This window comes from Felis catus, chromosome E2 (genome assembly GCF_018350175.1).
Source record: "Felis catus isolate Fca126 chromosome E2, F.catus_Fca126_mat1.0, whole genome shotgun sequence".
Classification (NCBI taxonomy): domain Eukaryota; kingdom Metazoa; phylum Chordata; class Mammalia; order Carnivora; family Felidae; genus Felis; species Felis catus.
The window spans coordinates 6,531,843-6,559,497 of NC_058382.1; the positions used below are offsets into that span (position 1 = coordinate 6,531,843).

General features: G+C 44.7%; 2 protein-coding genes across 5 annotated transcripts in view; both read right to left on the bottom strand.

The window, feature by feature from the left end:
• Positions 1–247: 247 nt before the first annotated feature.
• Positions 248–27,421, bottom strand: ZNF432 (zinc finger protein 432). Its single transcript, XM_045046220.1, is given in 8 exon segments — positions 248–2,559; positions 2,562–4,145; positions 9,453–9,548; positions 10,888–11,014; positions 14,061–14,251; positions 18,224–18,315; positions 27,019–27,114; positions 27,382–27,421. Coding segments are annotated over 5 exon segments (1,881 nt in total). The 5' UTR covers positions 14,076–14,251; positions 18,224–18,315; positions 27,019–27,114; positions 27,382–27,421; the 3' UTR covers positions 248–2,500.
• ZNF613 (zinc finger protein 613) overlaps positions 21,547–27,655 on the bottom strand; it is a 36,151-nt gene continuing 30,042 nt past the window's right edge. For all 4 annotated transcript variants that reach the window (XM_045046217.1, XM_045046219.1, XM_045046218.1 and 1 more), the window contains 3 exons: positions 27,382–27,506; positions 27,019–27,114; positions 21,547–21,766 (listed from right to left, as the gene is read on the bottom strand). The gene's annotated coding sequence lies outside the window, so the exon portion shown is untranslated. The remainder of the gene's footprint in view (positions 21,767–27,018; positions 27,115–27,381; positions 27,507–27,655) is intronic.

The following is a 27,655-nucleotide window of genomic DNA, read 5'->3' on the forward strand; positions in this document are numbered from 1 at the left end:
CACGTGCCGTTGGGAAAGCTAAGACCACCACTATGTGCTACATACACACACTGGATGGGATGTCTAGGATCCGATATGACCGTGCCAAATGCTAGAAAAAACACAACTGGAGCATCCGCACACTGCTGGTAGGAATGTAAATTAGTATGGCTACTCAGGAAGAGCCTGGCTGTTTCTTATAAGGTTAAACACAAATTTAACATGGGTACTTATCCCAGAGAAATGAAAACTTACATTCACACGAAACTGGATTCATAGCATCTTTATTCATAACAGTGAAACACTAGAAACAACTCAAAGTCCATCAACGCTGAACAGATAACCATGGTACATTCCTCACAAAAGAACACTACTCATAACAAAAAGCAAAACTATTTATATGCCCAACAAAGTGGATGGAACTTAAGGGCAATTTGCTGCGTAAAATAAAGCCTGTCTTCAAAGGCTACACTGAATCATCCCATTTCAACAGCATCCTTGAAATGACAAAATCAGAGTGATGGAGTACTGGTCAGCGGTTGCCATGGGTCAGGGTTGTGGGGAGAGTGTGACTATAAGGGGCAGCACAAGGATGTTTCTTTGTGTTGGCACAATTCTGCTTCCTGCTTGTGGTGTGGTGGGATTTACAGAAATCTATATATGTGATAAAGTTTCTTAGAAGTCTCTACTAAAAAACAAAACAAAACCTCACACAAATTAGTGCATGCAAAAACTAGTGAAAACCAAAAAAGGTCTATAGTTAACAGCATTGTACCAATGTTATTTTATTGGTTTTGATTATGTATTACAGTTATGTAAGATCACGTCACTGAAGAAGCTGAGTACAGGTACTCAGGAACTTTGCATACTTTACACTTTCTTGTGAGTCTAAAATTATTTCAAAAAACTTAGAAAAATCATATATAAGGTTATTTCTGTAAACTACTTAATGCTAACTTATAAACAGATAAATACGTCCAAATGTTAAATTACATTTATAAATATATTCCTTTTTCTTTTGCCCAAAGAGATGAATTTAGAGCCTCAGAAATGCAAGAATCAGATGACACACGTTGGGCACAGAACACCCCTGCCTTGTGTACAACGTTAACATTTAATCAGCAGTGAGAACACCCTGCTTTAAAATTATGGAATCACTGAGAATGTGATTCAAGGTACCCTGCCCCAAAATGGACATCAGGTGTATTAAGTTTAGATTTGTGACAGAAAACTCAGGTGTGCATCATTTTCATGAGGCTTCTTTTCTTCAGAATTTCTGGTATTTTGCTAGTTCCAACACATTTAGTGTGTTCATGAGTTTTATTTCTGCATGACTTCATGAGAAAGGATGAGGCAGAATGTATCACTAAAATCCTGCCATATTCACTGCCATTTTCCTTCAGCATGACTTTCAGACAACTATTGAGGTTTTACTTCTAGGCAACGACTTTCCCACGATCATCATGTTGCTACTGTGTGTAAGTTCACTGGTGATCTGTTATGATCACTTATTAGACAGGATCTTTATTCCCATGAGGCTTTCCTGCTCTCTCCAGTCACAAGATTCATCTTACTGTATGCTTTTCAGATATATAATTACCTAAAAATGTTTCCTCAAGACGTTTCCACATTGAATGTGTCAGGGGTTTTGTCTACCTGTTTTGACTTACGGTGTGAGGTAACTGATCACTGAAGGCACTAGCACATTCTCTGCACCCATTAGATTTCACTCCTATCCAAAATTCCCTACCTTCCCAAGGGTGAAAATTTAGCAACAGGCTAATTAACCTACACTGACTTTTTCAGGTATGCTGGGAGCACACTGGTGTTTAATGAGTTCACTGAACTATCACTGTTTGCCTCCTGCCTGGGTTCACTTGTATGTAACTTCAGATTCCCTGCAAAGGATTATGTACTTTGACTTACACATTTTTTGTGTGTATTTTTTTAGTGTCTATTTTTGAGAGAGAATGCAAGTGAGCCAGGGGCAGAGAGGGAGGGAGGGAGACAGAGGATCCGAAGCAGGCTCTGTGTTGAGAGCACAGAGCCTGTTGCACTGAAAGCACACAGCCTGATGTGGGGCTCACACTCACAAACCGTGAGATCATGACCTCAGCCAAAGTTGGACGCTTAACCAACTGAGCCGCCCAGGTGCCCCCATTTCTTGTGTGTATTAACGAGGCTTGACAAATGAGAGAAATGTAATCCTCAGTTATTGAACCCATCGAGTCTTTCTCTTCTATGAATTCTTTGATGTCCAATGGTGCTGACTTGGTGTTGGAAGACTTTCTCACACTCACCACATACATAGTTTGTCTCCTGCATAAATTCCCTGGGAGGTACTGAATAGGATTTTCCACAGTCGGTACAAATCAAGGAAGTCAATCCTGTGTGAAATCTCCAATGTGGCACAAGGCGTATTTTCCTCCTCAAGGTGTCATTGTGTCATTAGGGTTTGTTTCCATTATGAGTTCTCTGATGTACAATCAGATTTCTCTTTGAGGAGAAGCCTTTTCCACATTCACCGCATATAAAAGGTTTCTCTCCTGTATGAGTTCGCTGATGAACGATTAGACGGCTTTTCACAGTGAAGCCTTTCCCACATTCATTGCACGCATAAGGTTTCTCTCCAGTATGAATTTGCTGATGTAAAATCAGCTCGGTTTCCACAGCGAAGGCTTTACCACATTCGCTGCAGACGTAGGATTTCTCTCCTGTATGGATTTGTTGATGTACGAGGAGATAGCGTTTCATGGTGAAGCCTTTCCCACATTCACTGCATGTAAAGGGTTTCTCTCCAGTATGAGTTCGCTGGTGTACCACGAGATTGCTCTTAAAGGCAAAGCCTTTTCCACATTTATTGCATATATAGGGTTTCTCTCCAGTGTGAGTTCGCTGATGTAACATCAGTCCACTATTCACAATGAAACCTTTCCCACATTCACTGCATCTGTAAGGTTTCTCTCCGGTATGTGTTCGCTGATGTACGACCAGCCGACTCTTCAGGGGGAAGCCTTTCCCACATTCGCTGCAGACGTAGGGTTTCTCTCCAGTATGAGTTCGCTGGTGTATGATGAGCATGCTCTTCACAGTGAAGCCTTTCCCGCATTCACTGCATACGTAGGACTTCTCTACCGTATGATTTCTCTGATGTACAATGAGATTACTCTTCCTGGGAAAGCCTTTTCCACATTCGTTGCATACATAGGGTTTCTCTCCGGTGTGAGTTCGCTGATGTTCAATCAGTCGACTCTTCATGGTGAAACCTTTCCCACATTCATTGCATAGATAGGGTTTCTCTCCTGTGTGATTTCGCTGATGTATGAGGACATAGTGCTTCGTGGTGAAGCCTTTCCCACATTCGCTGCAGATGTAGGGTTTCTCTCCTGTGTGAGTTCGCTGGTGTATGATGAGCATGCTCTTCCCAGTGAAGCCTTTCCCACATTCACTGCATACATAGCATTTCTCTCCAGTATGATTTCGCTGATGCACAATGAGATTACGCTTCCCTGGGAAACCTTTGCCACATTCGCTGCAAACATAGGGTTTCTCTCCGGTGTGAGTTCGCTGGTGTTCAATTAGACGGCTCTTCATGGTGAAGATTTTTCCACAATCATTGCATATAAAGGATTTCTCTCTTTTATGAATTCTCTGATGTTCGTTGAGCCTGGACTTTCTGGAGAAAACTTTTGCACAAATATTGCATCCATAAGGTTTCTCTCCTGTATGAACTCTGTGATGATCTGTCAGCTGAGACTTCTTAACGAAGGCTTTTCCACACTCACCACACACATGGGCTTTCTCTATTTCATGAGTTCTCTGATGCTTAGTGACTTGGGACTTATTGCTGACGGGTCTTGTACTTACAGGGAATTTAACCGCAGAATGAAAATCTTCACACTTATCATGCAGAAATGATTTCTCACTTCTGTTGACTTTTGTAGAGTTCTTAATTTCATAGATCTTGCTCTGGTTGGCTAAACTTAAATTTGATTTCAAAGTTTTTATATAGAACTCAAACATATGATTTTGCCTGAAAGGAAAATGACTTTTGCTTTGAGGGACGATATTTCCGAATGCATTGTGTTCGGGGTACAGTTCCATACCTTTCAGCATTCTTTCATCTTCCCAGTGACCCTGCAGGTGATTATCAACTTTGCCAGTTTCTAGAAAAGAAGAGAACAATGAATCCTTTCATAATCTTGTTTTGAATAAAACTTTATTTATTTTTTATTTTTTAGAGAGAAAGAGAGAATAAAACTTTATTTTTTATTTTTTTAGAGAGAGTGACGGAGAGAGAGATCATCTCAAGCAGATTCCAGACTTGGAGCCCGATGTGGGGCTCAATCCCAAGATTCTGGGGATCACGACCCGAGCCAAAATCAAGAGTCGGACACTCAACTGACTGAGCCACCCAGGTGCCCCCAAATAAAACTTTAAGAAATTCTTTGGTGTTTCTTAAAAACGGCATTTTAGTGACAACAGTATAATACAGAATGCCATATATAAATGTTCCTTATCTCTTATACATTGATAAAAACATAATTATACAGACAAATGAAAAGAAAAAAGCAGTAAGCGTACCAATAAGGTGACACCGCTGACAACGTATGTACATTTGGCTGCTTTCTAACTAGGAACTTGCAGAGATACTAAAACACAAGTCATTTTGGGCAGCAAATGACAAGGTCGGAGGGATACCATTCCACAGAACTTGGAAAGACATCAGGTCACAGGGGTAGAAGAGACTACTATCCAGAACGATGAGGGTTGTGTTTATTCACTCCAAGCTGTTTACTGAATGGCTCCTGTGTACAGGCACTTATGCTGGTGTTTGGAACATTTAAAATATGCCTCACTTTCACTGATCTTAAGCCTAGTTGGGGAAAACCAAATGAAGAAAAAAAAAGAAAGGAGTTGGATACTGTTAAATGTGATTAAAGGAGAAATGGACACTGGAAAGTAGAGAAAAACAGGACATACTTGCGTAAGGAAAAGACAGTTAAATGATGAATTCAGCAGACAGTGGTCAGGAATCAGGGTGACCCTGCTAACTTTATGGCTTGAGCCACTGGGTAGGTAGAAACATGTCAAATGGAGATGAGGAATATTACTGAGATCCAGAAAGTGTTGGAAAAAGTCTGTGTTGCAAACATCGAGAGGATTATTAGGAATGTAGTATAGGGGCATCTGGGTGGCTCAGCTGTTTGAGCGTCCAACTCTTGGTTTTGGCTCAGGTCATGATCCCATGGTTCGTGGGATGGGGAGTCCTGCATCAGGTTCTGTGCTGCGTGGGGTTGTTTCTCTCCCTCTCTGCCCCTCCCCCCACACACGGTCTTTCTGTCTCTCTCTCTCAAAATAAATAAACTTAAAAAAATGTAGTATAGACATCAAGATCTGGTTGGGGGTATAAATAGAGATAGCAGTGTGGAAAGAATACATACCTGTTATTCAAAAGAGGACCGGGTGAAACACTGGGAGGACACAGAGAATGAAAGATAACGAAGGTTTTAGATAGTCCAACATTTAGTTTGTGGATTCTTTAAGTTCACTGAGAGAAACCAAATTCTGACTAGAGAGATCAGGGAAATATGCATACTAAGGTGTATATAGAAAAAATGCATTTGTTACCTAGCAAATAAGAAAGTAAGGCCTTCAGAATTTAACATGAGCTGAAAGATACTCTTGCATTATAATCCTGTTCCTAAATTTGCCTTTCTATAGACCACCATCCAACTAACTTCCCAAACATCAATCAGATTTAGTGGACCACAGTCCAGCCTTGGTCCACCTGGCTCATATAGGCCACACGTGATTGGCAGGAAATCTTTGTACAAAAAATGCAAAACCAAGCACAGCCCTCCACCATGCTACCTCGATTACTCACCTATCAAACCCAGTCATCCTGGCAATAAACATGTACATCATCATGAACACTCCCACTCATCCATGTCCCCGCTGCTTCTCCGACAGACACCTTCTAATGCTGGCTTTCATCCAGCCAATCCCAGACCACTCTGAATAGTCAACCCCATGGCCTTGCCCATTTCCTATTTCATGCCTTCATTCCTAATTCATGGCAGCATCTTCTTAATTCAAAATGTACGTGCACCTTATACATTTCATGCTGTCATTCCATTCTGATCGGACGGCCTTGGGCTCTATTTCTTCTTTATTTCTAAATTAATCCCTTTATTGTTCGTGTTTAGAGTTACCTTCAGTGAAGATTTAACCTCACCCAAAGAGAAGTCTGGCCCTTGCCCTTGGCTCCAGGGAAGTGATCTCTAGGCCCTTGGGATGTCCTACCTGACAGGAGTGTCTTTGTTTGCCTGGGGTCTTTGACCACTGGACATTCTAACAATGTGATTTACGATGGAGGCTTTGGGTCATGCCATATCAGTTCCAACCTTCAGACCCTCAGAGGAACTGGAGACTATAGGAATTAGCCTGATTTCTGGAGGGGCTAGAAACTAAAGTTCAGCCACGTGGGCAATGTGGGATTGAGCCCCAGCAAAAACACCCAAAGGATCAAGTGAGGTCCCCTGGTTGGCAATACTCTGTTATTGTCACACACCGTGGCTGGGAGGAGGAAATGCTGACCATGAGTCTGGAAGCACCATGTTCGGACACTTCCTGGACTCCATGTGACCCAAGAATTCCACTCCTTGATGTATACCCAAGAAAAATTAATGTTCTTGGAATAATTCATAAAAGCCCCAAAAGTGGAAGAACCCAATGTCCATCAATGGATGAATAAGTAAATAAAATGTGGTATATCCATACAGTGGGAGTATTATTTGGCAATAAAAAGGAATGAAGTGCTGATACATGTTAAAGCACAGGAGAACTTCAGAAACATTAGGCTAAATGCAAGAAGCCAGACACAAAAGACCAAATATTTTATGATTATATGAAATATCCAGAACAGGCAAATCTGTAGATATAGAAAGGAGAGCAGGGGTTGCCTGGGGCTGGGGGCCTGGGAGGAAATGTTTCCTTTTATTCTTTATCTTATTTTTTATTTATTTATTTATTTTTAATTTTTTTTTTTCAACGTTTATTTATTTTTGGGACAGAGAGAGACAGAGCATGAACGGGCAAGGGGCAGAGAGAGAGGGAGACACAGAAACAGAAACAGGCTCCAGGCTCTGAGCCATCAGCCCAGAGCCCAACGTGGGGCTCGAACTCACGGACCGCGAGATCGTGACCTGGCTGAAGTCGGACGCTTAACCGACTGCACCACCCAGGCGCCCTTTATCTTATTTTTTAAAAGATTTTACTTAAAAAAATTTTTTTTTAATGTTTATTTACGAGAGAGACAGAGTGTGAGCATGGGAGGGACAGAGACAGAGGGAGACACAGAATGTGAAGCAGGCTCCAGGCTCCCAGCTGTCAGCACAGAGCCCAACGCGGGGCTCGAACTCATGAACCGTGAGATCATGATCTGAGCTGAAGTCAGAAGCTTAGCAGCCTGAGCCATCTAGGCACCCTTTTAATATTTGTTTATTTTTGAGAGAGAGAGAGAGAGAGTGTGTGTGTGTGTGTGTGTGTGTGTGTGTGTGTGTGTGAACGGGGGAGGGGCAGAGAGAGAGGGAGACACAGAATCTGAAGCAGGCTCCAGGCTCTGAGCTGTCAGCACACAGCCCGACGCAGGACTTGAACTCATGAACCATGAGATCATGACCTGAGCCAAAGTCGGCCACTTAATTGACTGAGCCACCCAGGCACTCCAAATTTTACTTTAAAAAAAAAAAATTTTTTTTTTTTGAGAGGGAGAGAGAGAGAGAGACAGAGAGACAGAGAATACGAGTCAGGGAAGGGCAGAGAGGGAGAGAGAGAATCCCAAGCAGGCTCCATGCTGTCAGCACAGAGCTCAATGCAGGGCTCGATCTCACAAACCATGAGACCATGATCTGAGCTGAAATCAAGAGCCAGACGCTTAACCAACTGAGCCCCCCCAGGCGCCCCAAAGATTTGACTTTTAAGTAATCTCTATAACCCTGAGATCAAGAGTTGCATACTCTCGTAACTGAGCCAGTAGCCAGGTGCCCTAGAAATGTTTCTTTTTAAAGTGATAAAAATATTTCAAAATATTTCAAAAAAGGAGCCCTAGAAATGTTTCCCTTTTTTTTAACTTTCCTTTTTTAAATTTATTATGAGAGAGAGATAGAGAGCAAGTGGGAGAGGGGCAGACAGAGGGAGACAGAATCCCAAGCAGGCTCCATGCGGGGCTTGCACTTAATGAACCGTGAGATCATGACCTGAGCCAAAATCAAGAGTCAGACACTTAACCGAATGAGCCACCCAGGTGCCCCAGAAATGTTTCTTTTTAAAGTGATTAAAATCTTTCAGAATCGGGGATGGTTACATAACTGTGTTAATGTGATACAAAGCACTCAATTGTATGCGTTAAGTTGGCAAATTGTAGGCTATGTGAATTATCTTAAAACTGCTTACAAAAAAAGAATATGAAAAACAAATGATTTAGAGAAATTAGTACAACGGGAAGACCTACGATGAACCAAAGGAAAATCAGAAATATCAACCACAGGAAGGAAGCCACAGAAGCAAACACAGCTAATTTAGGCTAGACCTGATGATGTAAAACCATCTTTTCCAGTGAAACAGTCAACAGAAACTTTTCTAGTGACACAGTCAACAGAAACAGCAGATGTCTTTAAGACAAGAATGCCACAGTTAACAGCATGGGCAGGAAAAGGTGTGCAGTACTAAGACAGAATAATGTTAAAATGGGATCAAGAGGGATTTTTTGTGTGGAGGGCAGAGCATTCCTATTCCTCATGCAGGGACTCGGAAATCGTAGGCAGGTAAAATACCTAGAACTGAATTCACACTAGACAACAAGTAGGGAGGTGTCGATTTGGAGTCTCATCCAGACATCAGAAAGAGCTTAATCCATAACCCAGAAGAGAAATCTCAAGTATTAGGAATACAGCAGAGAAAATGGAAAGGATCTGAAGACCTTCGAGGTGGGGGAAGAGCTAGGAAGCGGACCAGGGAAGAGAACAGGTTACTGTGGAGACACAACATACAGGGTGGGGTTGGCTGTTGGGAGGGAAATCAGCATTTCCAGAGGGGCCGGAACGTGCAACCGTCGGAAACAGTGTGAAGTCACACATTTCTCTTTGGACTCAGCCCCCGGGAGGGTAATTTCACAGCCAGGGTGGGAGGAACAGGGACACCCACTCTGATGGGGCACAAAGAAGGGGGTCAGCTACAGAATCCACGGAAGAACACTAGGCAAAAGCAACACAAATTAAGGTGTAAAATGAAAAAAAGCAAGGATCAGATATCAGAAGAGGAAAAAAAGAGTTCTACTTCCTTCTAAAGACCTGGAGGAAAAGCTCTCCCATGGCGGGGAGATGCATGGAGTCCTCAAGCACCCGGCCCGCCTCCTCTCCCCGGCTGGAGGGGGACTTCCTCAGTGACCCAGCTAGCTGGCTCCCACTCACCTGGACTGGTTCCACTGCGGACTTCCTCTTCTATCGCCCACGGTTCTTCCCCTCGTTCCAGCCTGGCGAGCACGTCTGGTTTGCTGGCTTGATGCCCTGCCCGTGGGAGAGACAGGACACTTGGAGATGGGCTGGGGTGTGTCGGGATGGGGGGACGCTACACATGAGGGGCTGACAGTTTTCGCATCTGCACGGCAGGGGTTCTTCTCTCGGGAGAGGGCACTCGTGATGCTGTGATATTATAATATATATTTAGTCTTTGTACAGGCTCCCGGCACAGAGCTCGTAAGGCCCTTGTAAATTCCTGAGTGGCAGCTGTGATAGGAACATCTGTTCCAGGATTTGTTCTAAGTCCCAGTTCCTGACACAGGAACTTCTAAGGCCCTTGGAGTCTCCAGAGTGAAGGGTGTCTTTTGTGAACTAATGACTGGTCACAGGGGCACCGATCTAGCTTTAGCCTGGGGGCTGGCTGCCAGAAACACCCACGAGTGATTAGGAGGTTGGGACCTTCAGCTCCAACCCCCTCCCCCGGCCACTGGAGACTGAGTTAATCACCAGTGGCTAATGATCTCAGTGGTTATGTCTACATAATGAAATCTCCATAAAAAGTCCCAAAAAACCAGGCTGGGAGAGCTTCCAGGCTGATGAACACACTGGGGTGCTAGGAGGGTGGCTTACCTGGACAGGTCATAGAAGGTCCACACCCCTCCCCCCATACTTTCCCTTCTACCTTTCTTCCTTTGGGCTGCTCCTGAGTTTTATCCTTTATAATAAAATGGTAATCTTCTTTTTTAATGTTCATTTATTTATTTTGAGAGAGAGAGCACAAGCAGGGGAGGGGCAGAGAGAGAAAATCCCAAGCAGGCTCTGTGCTGTCAGCACAGAGCCCAATGTAGGGCTCAACCTCACGAACCGCGAGACCATGACCCGAGCCGAAACCAAGAGTCAGACACCTGACCGACTGAGCCACCCAGGTCCTCAGCTCTGCGACCTGTTCTGGCAAATTAGCAGACCAGAAGCGGGGTTGCAGGAATGCCTAATTTATAGCTGGACTGAAGCGTGGGTACAGTGGGTACCCAATACTTGCAACTGGCCTCCAAAGTGAGGGCGGTCCTGCGGTACTAAACCCTTAAACCTGTGGAGTCTGACGCCAACTCTGGGTAGTGTCAGAACCGAAATGGATTGCAGGACACCTAGCTGCTACCTGAAGAGCTGGAGGCCTGGTTGTCGGTGCGGAAAACCCCCACGCGCTTGGCATCATTTGTGTTGCTAATAAAAACAGCTCATAATACGTTAGACCCTTTTAGCACGTGCCAGAGGTGGTCCTGGGAATCAGCCATTCAGAACAGTGCAGGGACCCTGAACTGTAAGCAGCTGAGAAAGGAAAGGCCACCGACCGGGCACTCTCTGAGGGACACAGGGAAACTGTCCTCACCCACTGACACCAGGTTCCTGTAGTTCTCCAACATCACATCCCGGTACAGGTCCTTCTGGGCGGGGGCCAGGAGCCGCCACTCCTCCCGGGAGAAGTCCACGGCCACGTCCTCCAGTGTCAGTGATTCCTGTAATAATAAAGCCCTGTTTAATATGAAAGGTTCGCTTTTAGTGGTTCATGAGGAATATAAAGGAAGCTGCCCTGCTAATAGTAACTATGACGCTGAGACCAGTTCTGAAGTATAGGTGGTGTTTTTGTGTGTTTTTTAAGCCCTTCTCTGACACCAGCTGGATGGCCTACAACTGAACTCAATTCTGACACTACCTACCTGGAGACGGCGTCACATTTCACAGGTTAAGGGGTCAGTCCCACAAGACTGCCCCTGCCCCCACTTCAGACACCAATCCAAGTCCATGTTGTCACCTGTGCTCTAACAAACTACAGAGTGGAGGTTCCAGTGACCCCCCCCCCCTCCTTGGGTTTGATTAATTTGCTTAAGCAGCTCAGAGAACTCAGTGTACTTAACCGTGTACTAGTTTATTATATATGATAAAGGATACAGATTTCATCCAGATGAAAGAGACGAACAGGGCGAGGTCCGAGGGGAGGGGCACGTCACCCCCTCAGCACCCACGTCCACTAAGCTTGGAGCTCTCCAAACCACACACCTTTGGGATTTTATGGAGGCTCCATCACAGGCATGGGGGGTCATGAACTCCATTTCCAGCCCCTCTCTCCTCTCTGGATAATGGGGATACTGCTGAAAATTCCACACTTCTGATAATGGCTTGGCCTTTCTGCAGACCAGCCCCCATGCAGGAGCCCACCCAGAGTCACACCATTAGAACAAGAGCTGCTCTGGGGCGCCCGGGTGGCTCAGTCGGTTAAGCATCCGACTTCGGCTCAGGTCACGATCTCACACTTCGTGAGTTCGAGCCCCGCGTCGGGCTCTGTGCTGACAGCTTGGAGCCTGGAGCCTGCTTCCGATTCTGTGTCTCCCTCTCTCTCTGCCCCTTCCCTGTTCATGCTCTGTCTCTCTCGGCCTCAAAAATAAATAAACATTAAAAAAATTTAAATAAGAAGTTTATTAAGAACAAGAGCTGCTCCTATCACCCAGGACATTCCAAGGGATTTAGGAACTCTGTCACAGATGAGATCGAAGACCAAATATCGGACCGAAAGATGCCTCTAGTGCTCTGTTCACTGAAGGAATTACGAGGATATTAGGGGGCGCCCGGGTGGCTCACTAGTCAGTTAAGCGGCTGACTTCGGCCTGATCTCACGGTTCGTGGGTTCGAGCCCCAGATTGCAATTGTGCAATTTGATAATGTGCTATTATTAAGCATTGGCGAAGATTTTAGGCATAGACGATCCACATATCACTTAGAAGGTACCCGCTAAATGCTTTACACAGTTTTACTCATTGAGTATGACTACAGACCAATGGAATTTTGTATAGTTACTATTCATCAGTCCATTGCAGTCATTATTTCTTTAGATGCCTGGATTAAGAACAGATTATGCTCTTTGGAGTATGGTTCCACCGACACACAAGATGTCATGACAGGTGTGTTTACATACGCGGATGTACATAAATCCAGTTACATTTGTAAGGGGGCCACGTGCACAGATGGACACACAGGTCCAGGGACAGCAGGAGCACCTCACACATCTGGTAAAGCGGTATGAAGGAATGAGGAAAGAGGACATGAAGAGAGAAGGTACTTTTTTGCTTTTAAGTTTTATTTATTTACTTTGAGAGACAGCATGAACAGGGGAGGGGCAGAGAGAGGGAGAGAGAGAATCCCAAGCAGGCTCCATGCCATCAGTGCGGAGCCTGACACGGGGCTGGAACTCACAAACTGTGAGATCACGACCTGAGCCGAGATCAAGAATCAGATGCTTAACCGAATGAGCCACCCAGGTGCCCCGATTTTTTTTTTCTTTAAAAGGTACTCGTGAGCAATTTGTATAGTTACAGGAAACAAAAGCACTAAAAAGAAGAGTAGGTAAAAACTGGATCTAAAAACGGGAATGGGGGGCGCCTGGGTGGCGCCCCCCAAAAAATTTTTTTTAAACAGGAAAGGATTCTTCATTTTCTGAGATAACATAAAGTTGTAAACATCCTAGAACCCAGTAATTCAAGCCCTTACTAGACAAAATTTTGTGCAACTATCTAATGCCAAATCTGTACTTGAATGCCAGTACAGGCACCTGTTCCTGGAGCCTTACTTTGGTCCCCTGAAAAAGCCGTGTTCACTGAATTTGCTTGGTTTATGCCCCAGGAGTCTCTGTGGAACTCTATAATAAACAGCAGGAGGGAGTCAGCTACTGCCTTCATTAGAAGGTTAGTGTTCTAGGGCGCCTCAGTGGCTCAGTTGGTTAAGTGTCTGACTCGTGATCTCTGCTCAGGTCGTAAACTCACAGTTTGTGAGTTCAAGCCCCATACACTGCACTGATGGCACACAGCCTGTTTGAGATTCTCTCTCTGCCCCTCCCACGCTCGTAGTCTCTCTCTCTCTCTCAAAATAAATAAACTTTAAAAAAAAAAAAAAAGGTGACTGCTGAAAACACTGTCTACCCCATCACCTCTAAGAAGAATATAAAATTTTTCCTGAGTCCTCAGTGCCATGAAATATTGACATCCCCTGAGGAACCTTTCTGCTTTCTCCTCTCAGTCACTGCATATCATGTAACTTAGCATGATTCTCTTGTCATTGTCACACATATTAGATGCAGCGTGTCAGCTGATGTAACCCAGAGGATCCTTTAGTTGTATATTATGTTCCAACGCTGGTCATTTACCAGGAATCACATTAACACTATATTCTTGATTCTACTTTGCCATGATGTTGGAGGTAGAGTCAAAGTTTATTTCTCTCTAGATACTGAACGGATTTAAAAAAAAAATTATTTATTTTGAGATACAAAGAGAGAACGTGAGCAGGGGAGAAGCAGAGAGAGAGGGAGAAAAGGAGAATCCCACACAGGCTCTGCACTGCAATGCAGAGCCCGATGCAGGGCTTGAACTCACCAACTGTGAGATTGTGACCTGAGCCGAAATCAAGAGTCAGACGCTTAACCAGCTGAGCCACTCAGGCTCTATATTTTCACAAGCCTCTATAAATTCACCAGGGAATAAAGAAGAGAATTAAAAAAAAGACAAAAATCACCTGGGCATTGATCATTTTCTTCTGTTTTGAGAAATGGCCAACAACTGGGATATTCTGTTTTTGTCTCTTCCGGATATGCCCCAAATTTCTAGTTAGAAATCTAGTAGCCAGTCAAAAGTGCTCCAGAAATGACACTGTCTGGGTCGTGGAACCTCCTCTTTCTTCATTCATTTCTTGTCTCTTGTCAGGACCTGTAGGCCGAAGAGCAAAATTACTTTCAATGTTACATCCTCTCTTGCTGTGTACTCACCTTGACACATGGTCCCCAGTATTTGTGTCTATTTGGTTCCCCAGGAATCATGACTTAGGCATAAGACCCTGAAGTAGCAGGTAATGGGAAGTGGCAAAGGAGAATCGGAACAGAACTCTGCCTCAGTGGCAAGTAATTTTCAGATCAATTTTAGAAATGAGGCCATACGGACAGCGAGGAACAGTGAATTTTTCCTTTAAACTATGTTGCTCTCCTATCTCTTTATTTACCCTATGTACATACACTTCCATATGCAGAACAATGAGCACACCAAAAAAAGAGAGAGAGAAAGAGAGAATATGAGCTATAGAATCAAAGTTTTAAAAACACCTCAACAAATTAAAAATTAAAAGACAACTCAAAAGTATAAATACTGAGCAGCGCCTGGGTGGCTCAGTCCGTTAAGTGTCCGATGTGATCTCAGGTCATGATCTCTCAGTTCATGGGCTCGAGCCCCACATTGGGCTCTGTGCTAACAGCTTGGAGCCTGGAGCCTGCTTTGGATTCTGTGTCTCCCTCTTTCTCTGCTCCCTCCCCTCTCACACTCTCACACTCTCTCTCTCTAAAAAACCAAACATTTAAAAATTTTTTAAATAAATACTGGGAAAATAGCAGACTTTATATAATGTATAACCTGAAAGGAAATATCCAAGACAACACACAGTAAAATTACAGAAGGATAAACACAGAATCTTAAATAAAAGGCTAATTAATTTTAAATCTGCTGAATCGTTTCTCTCTCCCAAAACTTTCATTTCTGCGGATTCAAAGGGACGGGATGATGTGGAGAGCCAAAAGAGATCAGAAAATTATATGGAGGAGCGACTTGGACCTGAAGCTTTTAAGGAATGTTAACATTCAACACGTCTGTTCCAGGAGCCGGTCTGAGCCCAACGCACGAACCAGCCGGGGCCCCTGAGCCTCCAAGCCTGCTGTCACACGATCCTGCACAAAAGACAGGCCACGACCCCACCGAATCAATACCAAAACTGGATCAGCTACACTGACCTCCCTTCCTCAATCACTGAGCTCCAAATCATTGCAGAACCAGAGCCAAACGCCGCCTTCTGTGACAAACACCACCCCACCAGCTGTCAATCACCTACAGGCTGGGTGACCTGCGAAGACCCTAAACCCTGACCTCAGGACTCTCGGTAGTTGATCTGTTAAGATCTTTAATCACTGACCAGCACAGCCCCCCCCCCCCCCAGGATTGACCCCAAAGACATCTCGATTACAGACATTCAATACAGACTCCTCCGTGCTCACCTCCAAAAACACACCCGCCCTACGCTACCTTCACCGACTTAGGGGAGCAACAACTTACCTAGAGGCCGACAGGCCGCCCCTCTCCCCGCCTTTTCTACAAATAGACCCACACAAGGACTTGAGTCTCTCCTGAACCTGCAGCGACCTCTTCAGGGCCTAACTTACTTCCCTAAACTTCCTTCGCTCTAGTTCCCTCGCCCGGCCTCCTCTCCCGGGAACACCTGACGAGGGTCAGCGGCGTTTCTGGCGCGTTTCTATGGAGAACGGAATACGGGTTTCCGGCTCCTCCTTATGAGGTCATAAGTCCGCGCGGCCGTCGCGTCGGCGCCCCGGGGGCCGCCATCTTTGAATACCCGCCGTACGGAAACCTGGGCAGCGGTGTGTTTGCGCCGTGAGGCGGCGGTGAAAGAACGCCGCGGAAACCCTCGCCCTTTCTCGCCCCTCTAGGCCTCACAGGAAAATGGGGAGATGCTCAGAGGCTCCCGCTCACGCGAAGCAGACGTGATATGGCGGTAACCTTTGAAGGGACAGAGGACCCTTAGCTGTAGGGGACGCGGAACGGCGCCGAGTTGACCAAAGCCGGAGCGCTTCCCCATCTAAGGGGCGCGGCTCCTCCGGCCGTGAGGTCTCCGCTCGGTGGGAAATTAAAATAACCTCTGGGCACCTCGGTCTCGATTCTCATTGAGGAAAGGCTCAGCGGCCGTGTAAAAGCTCCAGCAGGCTTGCCAAGAAAGCGGGCGGCGCGCTGCGGCCGGAGAGGGCCGGGGCAGGTGCCCGCCGGCTGGGAGGGAGCCGCGCGGCCGGGAGCTCGGCGAGGGTGCCGGGGAGACCACGGTTTGGAAAAGTGAGATGGAGCGGGGCATGCGGCGGTCGCCAAGAGAGCTGAAGCCACGGTCGTTGTGAGCCTCTTGCCAGCCTCATCCCATCCATGTCCCTTACACATCCCAGGCAGCCACTTCTGTCACTCAAGGTTAGGGGCGCCTGGGTGGCTCTGTCGGTTAAGCGTGGGACTTTGGCTCAGGTCACGATCTCACGGTTTGTGGGTTCCAGCCGGCGATCGGGCTCTGTTTCCCACTCTTTCCCTGCCCGTCCCCCATTCGTGCTCTCTCAAAAGTAAATACATGTTAATTTAAAAAAAAATTTATAAAGGGGCGCCTGGATGGCTCAGTCGGTTGAGCGTCCGACTCTTGGTTTCGGCTCAGGTCATGATCTCACTGGTTCGTGGGTTCGAGCCCCGCACCGGGCTCTGTGCTGACAGTGCGGAGCCTGGTTGGGATTCTGTCGCTCCCTCTCTCTCTGCATCCCGCCCCCGCCAAAGTAAATAAATAAACTTAAAAAAAAAAAATTATAAAGATTAGTCTGCAACATATTCATGAAATTAGTTGCGTTATGTACTCCTTTTTCTAGCTTCTTGCACACAGCATAATTGCCTTGGGGTTGTTTCCAGTGATCTGGATATTGCAGCTGGAAATGCTGTGAATATTCACCTGCAGGAAATAAAATGAGCACAAAAAACAGATTGACCACAGCCCTGGGCATCTTCACCAAGACGTGTTTGCCAGCCTTTTGCAGGCCTGCTACGCGTTTCTAGCCGGCTCTCGCTCATATTCTCCTCTCCACCCCGTACCGCCTCCCCACCCACACTCCCGCCAATGCCAGTTGCTGAGCTTAGAAGTCTCCCTCACCGCGAGGAACCAGACACCTCAAGAACACAGGCTGTGTTCACCTGTTTGCCCCCGCTATGTTAAAACCCGTAGGCTATTATAATTTTCAGAATGCACCTGATAAAGTCATGTAACCACAGGTCAAAGCAAAAGACAGTTCCATCTTCATACTTCTCCATCATTACTATGCTGGCCCAGTCTCGCCCCTGCTACTAAAATTGTCCCTGCTTGCACCGTTGGTCTGTGCTAAGCTCGTTTTCATACAGCAGGCAAGGTGATGTTTGTAAAATACAAATCAATCATGAAAAATTTCCTGTTCTCCATTATCTAATGACTGCAATACAGAATAAAATCTCAGGAATTGAGATAACCAAGTTTAGGTGCTTAAAAATATGTTGGGTTGGGGCGCCTGGGTGGCTCAGTCGGTTGAGTGTCCGACTTCGGCTCAGGTCATGATCTCACAGCTCATGAGTTTGAGCCCCGCATCGGGCTCTGTGCGGACAGCTCAGAGCCTGGAGCCTGCTTCAGATTCTGTGTCTTCCTCTCTCTCTACCCCTAACCCACTCACATTCTGTCTCTGTCTCTCTCAAAAATAAATAAACATTAAAAAAAAATTAAAAAAAAAAACATTTTAAAAAATAACATTTAAATGTTTAAAAATATATATGTCGGATTCAATTTACCCCTTAATCCAGGGTTTGTGATGGAAATGTAAAACAGCTACTGCATAGCAAATATCCATTTCTTCTCTAACCAGGACTCAAGCAGGATATCTTTATTGGACCAAGAGAAAGACTGGAAAGAGGAGAGAGGACAAGAGCCCCAGTCATAAGAGGAAAAAGGAATAGAAAAGGCAAACCACATATGCTGTTAAGCAGGTCACAGAGGAAATGGGAACTCAAATTATAGCAACTTTCAAAGGTGATAAGGCTGTGAACAATTTAAGGGTTCTTCTCCAATACACTCAAGAGGAATCTTACCTCCTTTCATATCCCTGCTTTCCTCCATCTTGCCTGAGGTTCTCATGTTTTTTATTCTGCTTCTCTGGGGATCCTAGTCCTCTTCTCTCCCCCTTTTATAGGCAAACATTTAGCCTATTAACACACACGTACACACAGTGTTTTTTTGAACAATTCCATTCTTTAGAACTGCCTTACAATCGCTCATTCTTTGCACTGATAGAACTTTTTTCTTTATAGTCCATTCACCTTCATCTTCACATAATTCTTTTATTTCTTCTATGTCACAAAGAATGTATGACCCTATAAAGCAGCACTAATCAATAGACAGTTCTGTGATGATGTAATTGTCATGTAATACATCTGTATTGTCCGACATGGTAGTCACTAGTCACCTAGAACTATTGAATTCTTGGAATGTGAACTCTTGATATTAAGGAAATACATGTCTAATTTAACTTTAATTAATCTACATTTAAATAGCCGCATGTGGCTAGTGGTACTGAGGCAGTGCAAAACTATCAAGGAATGTACAGTCAACGCGGGGAGAAAAGACATGGGCATTTCTAAAGACGTATTTGTATCCTGGATTATTTATACATTATTTTTCTCTTTCCAAGTTTTAATTTAAATTCCAGTTAATTAACATACAGTGTAATACTAGTTTCAAGTGTAGAATTTAGTGCTTCATCACTTAATACAAGACCCAGTGCTCATCACAAGCGCACTCCTTAATCCCCATCACCAGTTTAACCCACCCCTCCCCACCCTCCCTCTCGGTTTGCCTCTTTTTTTTTCCTCCCCTATGTTCATTTGTTTCCTAAATTCCACTAGTGACATCATAAGGTATTTGTCTTTCTCTGACTTATTTTACTTAGTGTAATACTCTCTAGCTCCATCCATATCATTGCAAATGCAAGATTCCACTCTTTTTGGTGGCTAACATTCCATTTGTGTGTGTGTGTGTGTGTGTGTGTGTGTGTGTGTATCACATCTTTATCCATTCATTAATCAATTACTTATACATTATTAATAGGACTCCTTCGCTTGTCTCCCATTCAAATACTCTCCTTGGGGAAAAATGTACTTAGGATCATTCTAACTCCACGTCATTCTAAGCACAAAACCCGTGATCCAATTATTTCACGTCCCATTTCACCTAATGTGGAGTTTACATACCCTGAGTATGTTAGATGGAGCGTGAAGATACACCACTTACATATAATTCAGCTAACTTAACACTCATTCCAGGAGAGCAAAGACATTTTGTTCACCTGTGTCCTTAGCTGGTAGAATACTACCGGGTATAAAGCAGGTACTTCACAAACATTCACTGAATGAACAGCAATTCATTGAAAGGCTGTTTCTCAGGTGACTTTACATAATATAAGGTCCTGAAAATCTATGAAAGGAGTACCGACTGCTTTTCAATTAATCCTCCACACTATCCTAGGGAAACTGAACAGATCTTATATGTTCCCCAAACTCCACTAGTCAAAGACTGCTTTTTCCTATCAACCAACTCTATATTATAAAGATTTTCATTCCTAGCAATATCCAGATACCACCTTATCTCTTTATACTCACAGCAGTGTTTTGTCTCACTTATGATCCCAGGCATTCCACATTAGTTGACGAAACTGAGCAACTGATGTGGAAGCTAGAGAGTATTATGCGACGCAAAATACCTCAGAAAAAGACAAATACCTTATGATGTCACTCGTGGAATTTAAGAAACAAATGAACATAGGGGAGGAAACAAAAGAGGCAAACAAAGAAACGACAGGGTTACTAACATCAGACTGTGTCTCTGTATCAACAATATAGAGAATGAAATTTATCAGGCTTTCCCAGTCTCTGCGTTCATATTTCTCTCAAAATACACTTAACTATATAATGGCCTGGAATTTTTTGTTCACTGTTTTTCTACTCTGCATTTCCTTCCCATAGGTTTTTTTGAGACATAACGTGTGAAATCATTGACCACTGAAGGCACAATCACATTGACTACATTTGTAAGATTTTTGTTCCCCTGGGCAAATTTTCTGCCAACACTGGAGGGCGCAACCTAGCAAGAGGCTGTTCCAAAAGGGCTAAGTTCCTATTTGCTAGAAGCCCACTGATATTTAATAATGTCTGAGAGGCGACAGAAGGCATTTGCACAGTCACCAAATTAACAGGACTTCACTTCTAAGAAGCTGTGACTCTGTGGAAGGGTTTTCCAATTTTATAAATCTACGTGTTTCTCCTTTGTGTGGGGGGTTTTTGTTTGTTTGTTTAAGAAGGCAAGACTTGTAGGCAAAAGCTTTCCCACACCCAGTGCATTCACAGATCTCTCTCCTGTAGGAGTTCTTTAATGGATAATGACCTGTTGCTTCCTGATGGTTTTCCCACATTCACTACATTTATACGGTTTCTTTCCTGTGTGCGTTTTCTGATGTTTAATGAGACCTGACTTCTGAGGACAGGATTTTCTTTTTTTTTTTAATTTTTGAGAGAGAGAGAGAGTGAGAGATAGATCATGAGTGGGGAGGGGCCGGGAGAGAGGGAGACACAGAATCTGAAACAGGCTCCAGGCTCGGAGCCATCAGCACAGAGCCCAACACGGGGCTCCAACTCACAAACCACGAGATCATGCCTGAGCCGAAGTTGGACACTTAACTGACTGAGCCACCCAGGTGCCCCTGAGGACAGGATTTTCTACAGTCCCTACATACAAAGGAAGCCTTGTTTGCATGAACTCCCTGATATCGTAAGAGGCGCACCTTGTGGATGAAGCCTTGTCCACACTCACTACATATACAGGGTTTCTTACCAGTATGAGTTCACTCACGTACAATGAAACTAATCTTCTGGGTGAAGCCCTTTCCACAATCATACATAGGGTTTCTCTAAGGTATGAGTTTTCTGAAGTAAAATGAGATGTCATTTAATGAGCAAGGCTCTGCCACATTTACTGCCTCAATGGGGTTTTCTCCTCTTCCATTTCTCTCGTGTATAATGACTTCTGACTTCCTATAACAGGCTTTGCCATATTCACCTATAGGTTTCTCTCCTGTGTGAATTTTCTCGTGTCCAGTGAACCTGGACTTTGTGGTATGTGCCTTCCCATATGTACTGCATCCATGGGGTTTCTCTCCCCGGTGAGTCCTCTCACGTTTAGTGAGCTGAGACTTCCTCATGAAGGATTCCCCACATTCACTGCATACGTGCATTCCCCAATTTTGTGAGCCCTCTGATGCTGAACAAACGGGAGCCTTAGTGCTGATGGGTTTTCCAATTTCAGGCAATTTTAGTATGAATTTGCTCATACTTTGTAAGGAGAAAGGATTTCTCATCTCCACTACACTCCACGGAGTTCTTTATTTCATAGCCTCTGCTTTAACTGACTGAATTTAAATTTGATTTCAGAGTTTTTCCCTAATTTTGCCTTAAAGGAAAATGATGGTCCAGATGGACAATATTTTCAGAGGCATCATGTTCACAGCACTGTTCCGCATTTAGTTGTCTTTAGGCATCTCCAGCCACGCAAGTGTCACCGTAGGTGATCATCAACTTCAGCTTCTAGGAAAGAAGAGAACAATGAGTGCCTAGGTGTGGACTAGCCAATCTTTAGTGTTGACTGCGTGATCTCAGTATAAAAGAGTCTCTATTAATGTCCCTTATTTCTTGAACACTGGTAAAAACACAACACACAAAAATCAAGTGGCAAAAGCAAAAAGCATACAAATAAGTTTAGATAGTTCACAATGAATAACTATACAGTCGGCTGCTTTCTAAATAGCATCTTGCAAAACATGCAGAGAGAGCAGAAAATAAGAAAACCACTGTTAGAAGAGAAAACACAGGTGGAAAAAAAAAACTTCATCCAAGGTTACAAGGGCTGCATTCAGTCATTCCACAAATCCTAATAAAATGCCTGGTAGGTACTGGCCACGGCGCTGGTGTTGGGGACACATGAATGTATTATTCTGAGTTTACATTCTAGGTATGGAAAATACACTGAGCAAAGAAAAATGGGAGGCAGGGGCGCCTGGGTGACTCAGTCAGTTAAGCGTCTGACTTCAGCTCCGGTCATGATCTCACGGTCCATGAGTTCGAGCCCCGCATCAGGCTCTGTGCTGACAGCCTGCTTTGGATTCCGTGTCTCCCTCTCTCTCTGCCCCTCCCCCGCTCATGCTCTGTCTCTCTCTCTCTCAAAAATCAATATTGAAAAAAAAAGAAAAAAGGGAGACAGCTGCAAATTATGAGAAGTGGTTAGAAGAAGCAAAAGAGATGAAGAGAGGTGGAGGACATGAGGATACACTGTGGAGTAAGACAAGTCTTACCACTGAGTTCAAAATGGAAGGAGAAAGGACATGAAGAATTAAGGTTCACTCCTAAATATTTTGCTGGAGTCAAGAGGTAGGTGGAAACTTTCTTCGAGAGGGTGGATGTTACTGAGGTTCAGAATGTGGGGGAAATAAGTGGACTTTCCGAAGCATATAAACATTTTGATTTTTATTAGACGGCAAGGTGCCAGTACCCAGTTGGATAGACAAATGTTGAGAACTGGCCTGAGTGGACACAGCGATGTGGAAAATATCCGTATGTAAATTTTTAAGGATAAAGGATAAGCTGAGGTCGTGTTCAGAGCGCAAAGCCTGAAACAAAGTTGAGGCAAAGGACCAAGATGTTAGTTGCTCAAACATTCAGACTTCCGGTTTGGAAGAGTCCCACCAAAGGAAGCAAACGGACTATGGTGGTCAAGGGCAGAAGCAGATGCTTGTTATGAACAAACATCTCAGGCAATTCAGAATGTTGGACCCTCAGCGTTTGAGTTTGACATTTCTGTGATACTCTTGGGTGGTCGTCCGCTTTCTAAAATTTACCCCTTTCTTCATTCTGCAGAGCACCATCACCCTGGCCATACATTTAGGGACAGACTCTTATCTCCACACTCCCAACTTTTAGTCTAGCTGGGGCACGTTCCTGAAGAAAGGGGCAAAGGTGAGAGAGAATGACCATCCAGGAAATTCCACCAGACTGGTGGACACGCAGACTTCTCCAGGGACAGATGTGCTTCCATACGGAAGAAGACCATCACCTTCCGTCGCATTCTGCAAGCTGTACCTGTACAGGTGTCACATCTGATTTCCTCCCATTTTGACACCCCTAAGGCACTGATCCCTCATCCTGCAATGGACTGCGTCTTCTTCCATAATTCTGCATTTCTGTCTCCATGTTGGCCTCATTTAAGCAGCCTCTGGGACCACTTGCCTCCTTCTGAACCAAGACTTGGGCCACTGGTACGCTGTTTTTCCCACAGCCTCAGGCCCTTCCTTATTATTGCTATACAGCTGCCACCAGGTAGAAATTAAGACAACCCAGAGCTGAAAAAACAAAACAACAAAAAACCCCTACCATTCATCATGCTACCTCAACTAGTTCAATTACCAATACATAAAGTCTAAACAGTCAGCCTGGCAATAAAAGTTAATATTGCCTTGGGGTGCCTGGGGGGCTCGGTCGGTTAAGCGTCCGACTTGGGCTCAGGTCGTGATCTCACAGTTTGTGAGTTCGGGTCCCGCATCGGGCTCTCCATTGATGATGTGGAGCCTGCTTGGGATTCTCTCTCTCCTGCCCCCCCTCTGTCCCTCCCCAACTCGCGCTTTCTCTCTCTCAAGTAAATAAACTTAAAAATAAAAAAGTTAACATTGCCTTGATCACCCCATTTACCTGTTTCCATTCCAGTGCTGCCCCCACAAATACCCTCTGACACTGGCCTCTGCGAGGCTTCAGGCTGCTCTGTGGCAGTCTTGGCCATGGCCTTGCAGATTTCTTACTATTTATGCCTCTCTCTCTTCTTTGCCCTTCATTACCTTCTTTATTTAAAATCAAGGTATGCGCCCACATATCGTGGCGTTATTCCCCAGGCTCTCTATATAACTGTAGGTTCTATTTCCTCTAGATTTCCACAGTATCACACCTTTGCTAATCATTTTGACATGTAACCTCAACCTTGAATTCTAGCAACAATACTATGTGTTCAAAACCTGTATTGCATACAGATTTTCATGGATCTAGGTCATATATTTACCACAAACATCTCTGCTACTAGGTGGTATTTCTTTGCTTCTTTTGAAATTCAGCATTTTAGCTGTGAGTCACCATTCACACCATTCACAGCTGTGATTCATTCATTTAGCTGTGAGTCACCAAATAAAGTGCCGCAACAGCAGCCTCTAAAGAACTTTAGATATCAACATCCCCAGACTTGTACCCGAAATCTAATCAACCAGGCTGAGAAAGATAGGCCTGGATGCATGCATTATACACACGGTCTCCAACAAAAGCCTTGGATTTAAGAAATGTTTGAAAAATAGATACGATGTTTTCAAGGCTGAGTTTCAGTGCTGTGGGCACAAAGCGCTAAGAGAATTCATAGAAGGAAAACAAGCAGTCAGAGACCATTTCATGAACAGAGAATTCAAAGTGCAGCAATACACACACACACACACACACACACACACACACAATTATATGAATGGGAAGACAACACTAAGATCATATCCCTGTCCCTTAGTTTATGTCTTTCTTGCTGAATCAGCAACTCCCGACAACGTTTATGGTTCTTACTTTCCTGAAAGACATTTTTGTTCTGCTTTTGGAGAACCAGCCTCTCTTAGATCTTCCAACCTCACCACCTCTTTCTTAATTTCCATTGCTCTTTCTTTCTTCTTTTATATTTATTTTTAAGAGAGAGAGAGAGATTGGGGCGCCTGGGTGGCGCAGTCGGTTAAGCGTCCGACTTCAGCCAGGTCACGATCTCGCGGTCCGTGAGTTCGAGCCCTGCGTCAGGCTCTGGGCTGACGGCTCAGAGCCTGGAGCCTGTTTCCGATTCTGTGTCTCCCTCTCTCTCTGCCCCTCCCCCGTTCATGCTCTGTCTCTCTCTGTCCCAAAAATAAATAAACGTTGAAAAAAAAATAAAAAAAAAAAAAAGAGAGAGAGAGAGAGAAACAGAGTGTAAGCAGGGGAGGGGCAGAGGAGAGGGAGATACAGAATCCAAAGCAGGCTCCAGGCTCCCACCTGTCAGCACAGAGCCGGAAGTGGGGCTCAAACCTACAAACCATGAGATCATGACCTGAGCTGAAGTCAGATGCTTAACTAAGCCACCCAGGTGCCCCCCATTCTTAACCTTCTATAGTACTCATTTTTCTAAACTGTTAGAAGACACTAAACTTAAGGGGAAAAAAGAGGAAGGTGGAAGAAATTTTCTTCTAGAGAAAGTGATTTTAGTTCCTTACTAAAAAGTCTGAATTCATTCAGGAGTTTCTGTGAACTTAGGAGTCTCTGTTGAAAATAAAAGCTTGGGGCGCCTGGGTGGCACAGTCGGTTAAGCGTCCGACTTCAGCCAGGTCACGATCTCGCGGTCCGGGAGTTCGAGCCTCTCGCCAGGCTCTGGGCTGATGGCTCAGAGCCTGGAGCCTGTTTCCGATTCTGTGTCTCCCTCTCTCTCTGCCCCTCCCCCGTTCATGCTCTGTCTCGCTCTGTCCCAAAAATAAATAAATAAACGTTGAAAAAAAAAATTAAAAAAAATAAAAAAAAGAAAATAAAAGCTTAACTCACAAATTAAAGGGAAAGTTTAAGGACAGGAGAACAGAACAAGAAATGGAAAACAGAATCTTTGGACAACTTCTGAGTGGGGAAAGAGAAGTGTCTCATTAGTTCATTCAGGTTGCTAGAACAAAAACTGACAAAAATGTATTTCATATTTTTGGAGGCTGGGAAGTCCCAGATCAGGGTACCAGCAGATTGGCTGTCTGGTGAGACCTGCTTCCTCGTGGGCAGTACCTTCTAGTTACACCCTAATATGGCAGAAATGGCAGGACCGTCATGACCTAATCACCTCTCAAAGGCCACATCTCATAACACCATCACCTTGGGGATTAGGATTTCAACACCTGAATCTCGAGAGGACACAAACATTTAGTCTAGAACAAGAAGCTAAGAAGCCATGGAAACACAGAGATCAGATTACAGTGTGGACACAGCATCCAAAGCGAGGCTGAATGCTGGGAAGGGAAATCACTAGTTTGCAATGGGGCAGTTACATGAACCAATTGGAAGACTATTTTGAATTCAAAGAGCTATGTCTGGAGTAACACTTAGAAGGTGGAATTTCATAGCAATGGAAGTGTGGAAGAAGTAGCTAGAGACACTGCAACAATGAACAAAAAAGACTTGAGAACTGTAGGAAGAAGAGAACTAAGCAAACAATGACAAAAATCAAGATGGGAATGCCCGGCTGGCTCAGTCGGTACATCATGTGACTCTTGATCTCAGGGTCATAATTTTGAGCCCCACATTGGATGTAGAGATTACTTAAAAATAAAATCTTAGGGGTGCCTGGGTGGCTCAGCCGGTTAAGTGTCCCATTTCGGCTCAGGTCATGATCTCACAGTTCACAAGTTCAAGCCCCACGTCAGGCTCTGTGCTGACAGCTCAGAGCCTGGAGCCTGCTTCTCCCTCTCTCTCTGCCCCTCCCCTGCTTGTACTCTGTCTCTGTCTCTCAAAAATAAATAAAGCATTAAAAATAATAATAATAAAATCTTTTTAAAAAATTAAGATGTACATAAAATAAACAGGGGTCGGCTCTTGGAAGAAGAAAAGGGGCATATTTTCCTATTGGCTCCTACAAAGAAGCTCTCATCAGGGAAGGATATGAGGGGCAGCTGTTTAGACATCCTCAGACACTCTCACAGCCCTGGCACCTTCCCTGGCTCATGAGAATGTGACCTCCTCGGCCATTCACCTTGCTGTTGTCACTTGCTCACCTGGACTGGTTCCACTGCGGACTTCCTCTTCTATCGCCCACGGTTCTTCCCCTAGCTCCAGCTTGGCGAGTCTGGTTTGCTGGCTTGATGCCCTGCCTGTGGGAGAGACGGGATACTTGGAGATGGGCTGGGGTGTGTCGGGATGGGAGGACGCTACACGTGAGGGGCTGACAGTTTTCGCATCTGCACGGCAGGGGTTCCTCTCTCACAGGAGCGGACACGTTATACACTCTTGTCTGAAGCCCCAGAAGGACCTGAGAATCTACCACTGGAAAGCGCTGCAGATACTCTGAAGTGTTAAGCAGCTGACAGAGGAAAGGCCACTGATGGGGACTCTCTGAATGACAGGGGGGCTGTCCTCACCTACTGACACCAGGTTCCTGTAGTTCTCCAACATCACGTCCCGGCAGGTTCTTCTGGGTGGGGGCCAGGAGCTGCCACTCCTCCCACATGAAGTCCATAGTCACATCCTCCAGTGTCAGCAACTCCTGTAATAACATGGTCTTGTTTAATAGAAGTGTTTCCCTTTTATTTGTTATTTTTTTAAGATTTTATTTTTTCTTGGGGTGCCTGGGTGGCTCAGTTGGGTAAGTGTATGACTTCAGCTCAGGTCATGATCTCATAGTTCGTGGGTTCG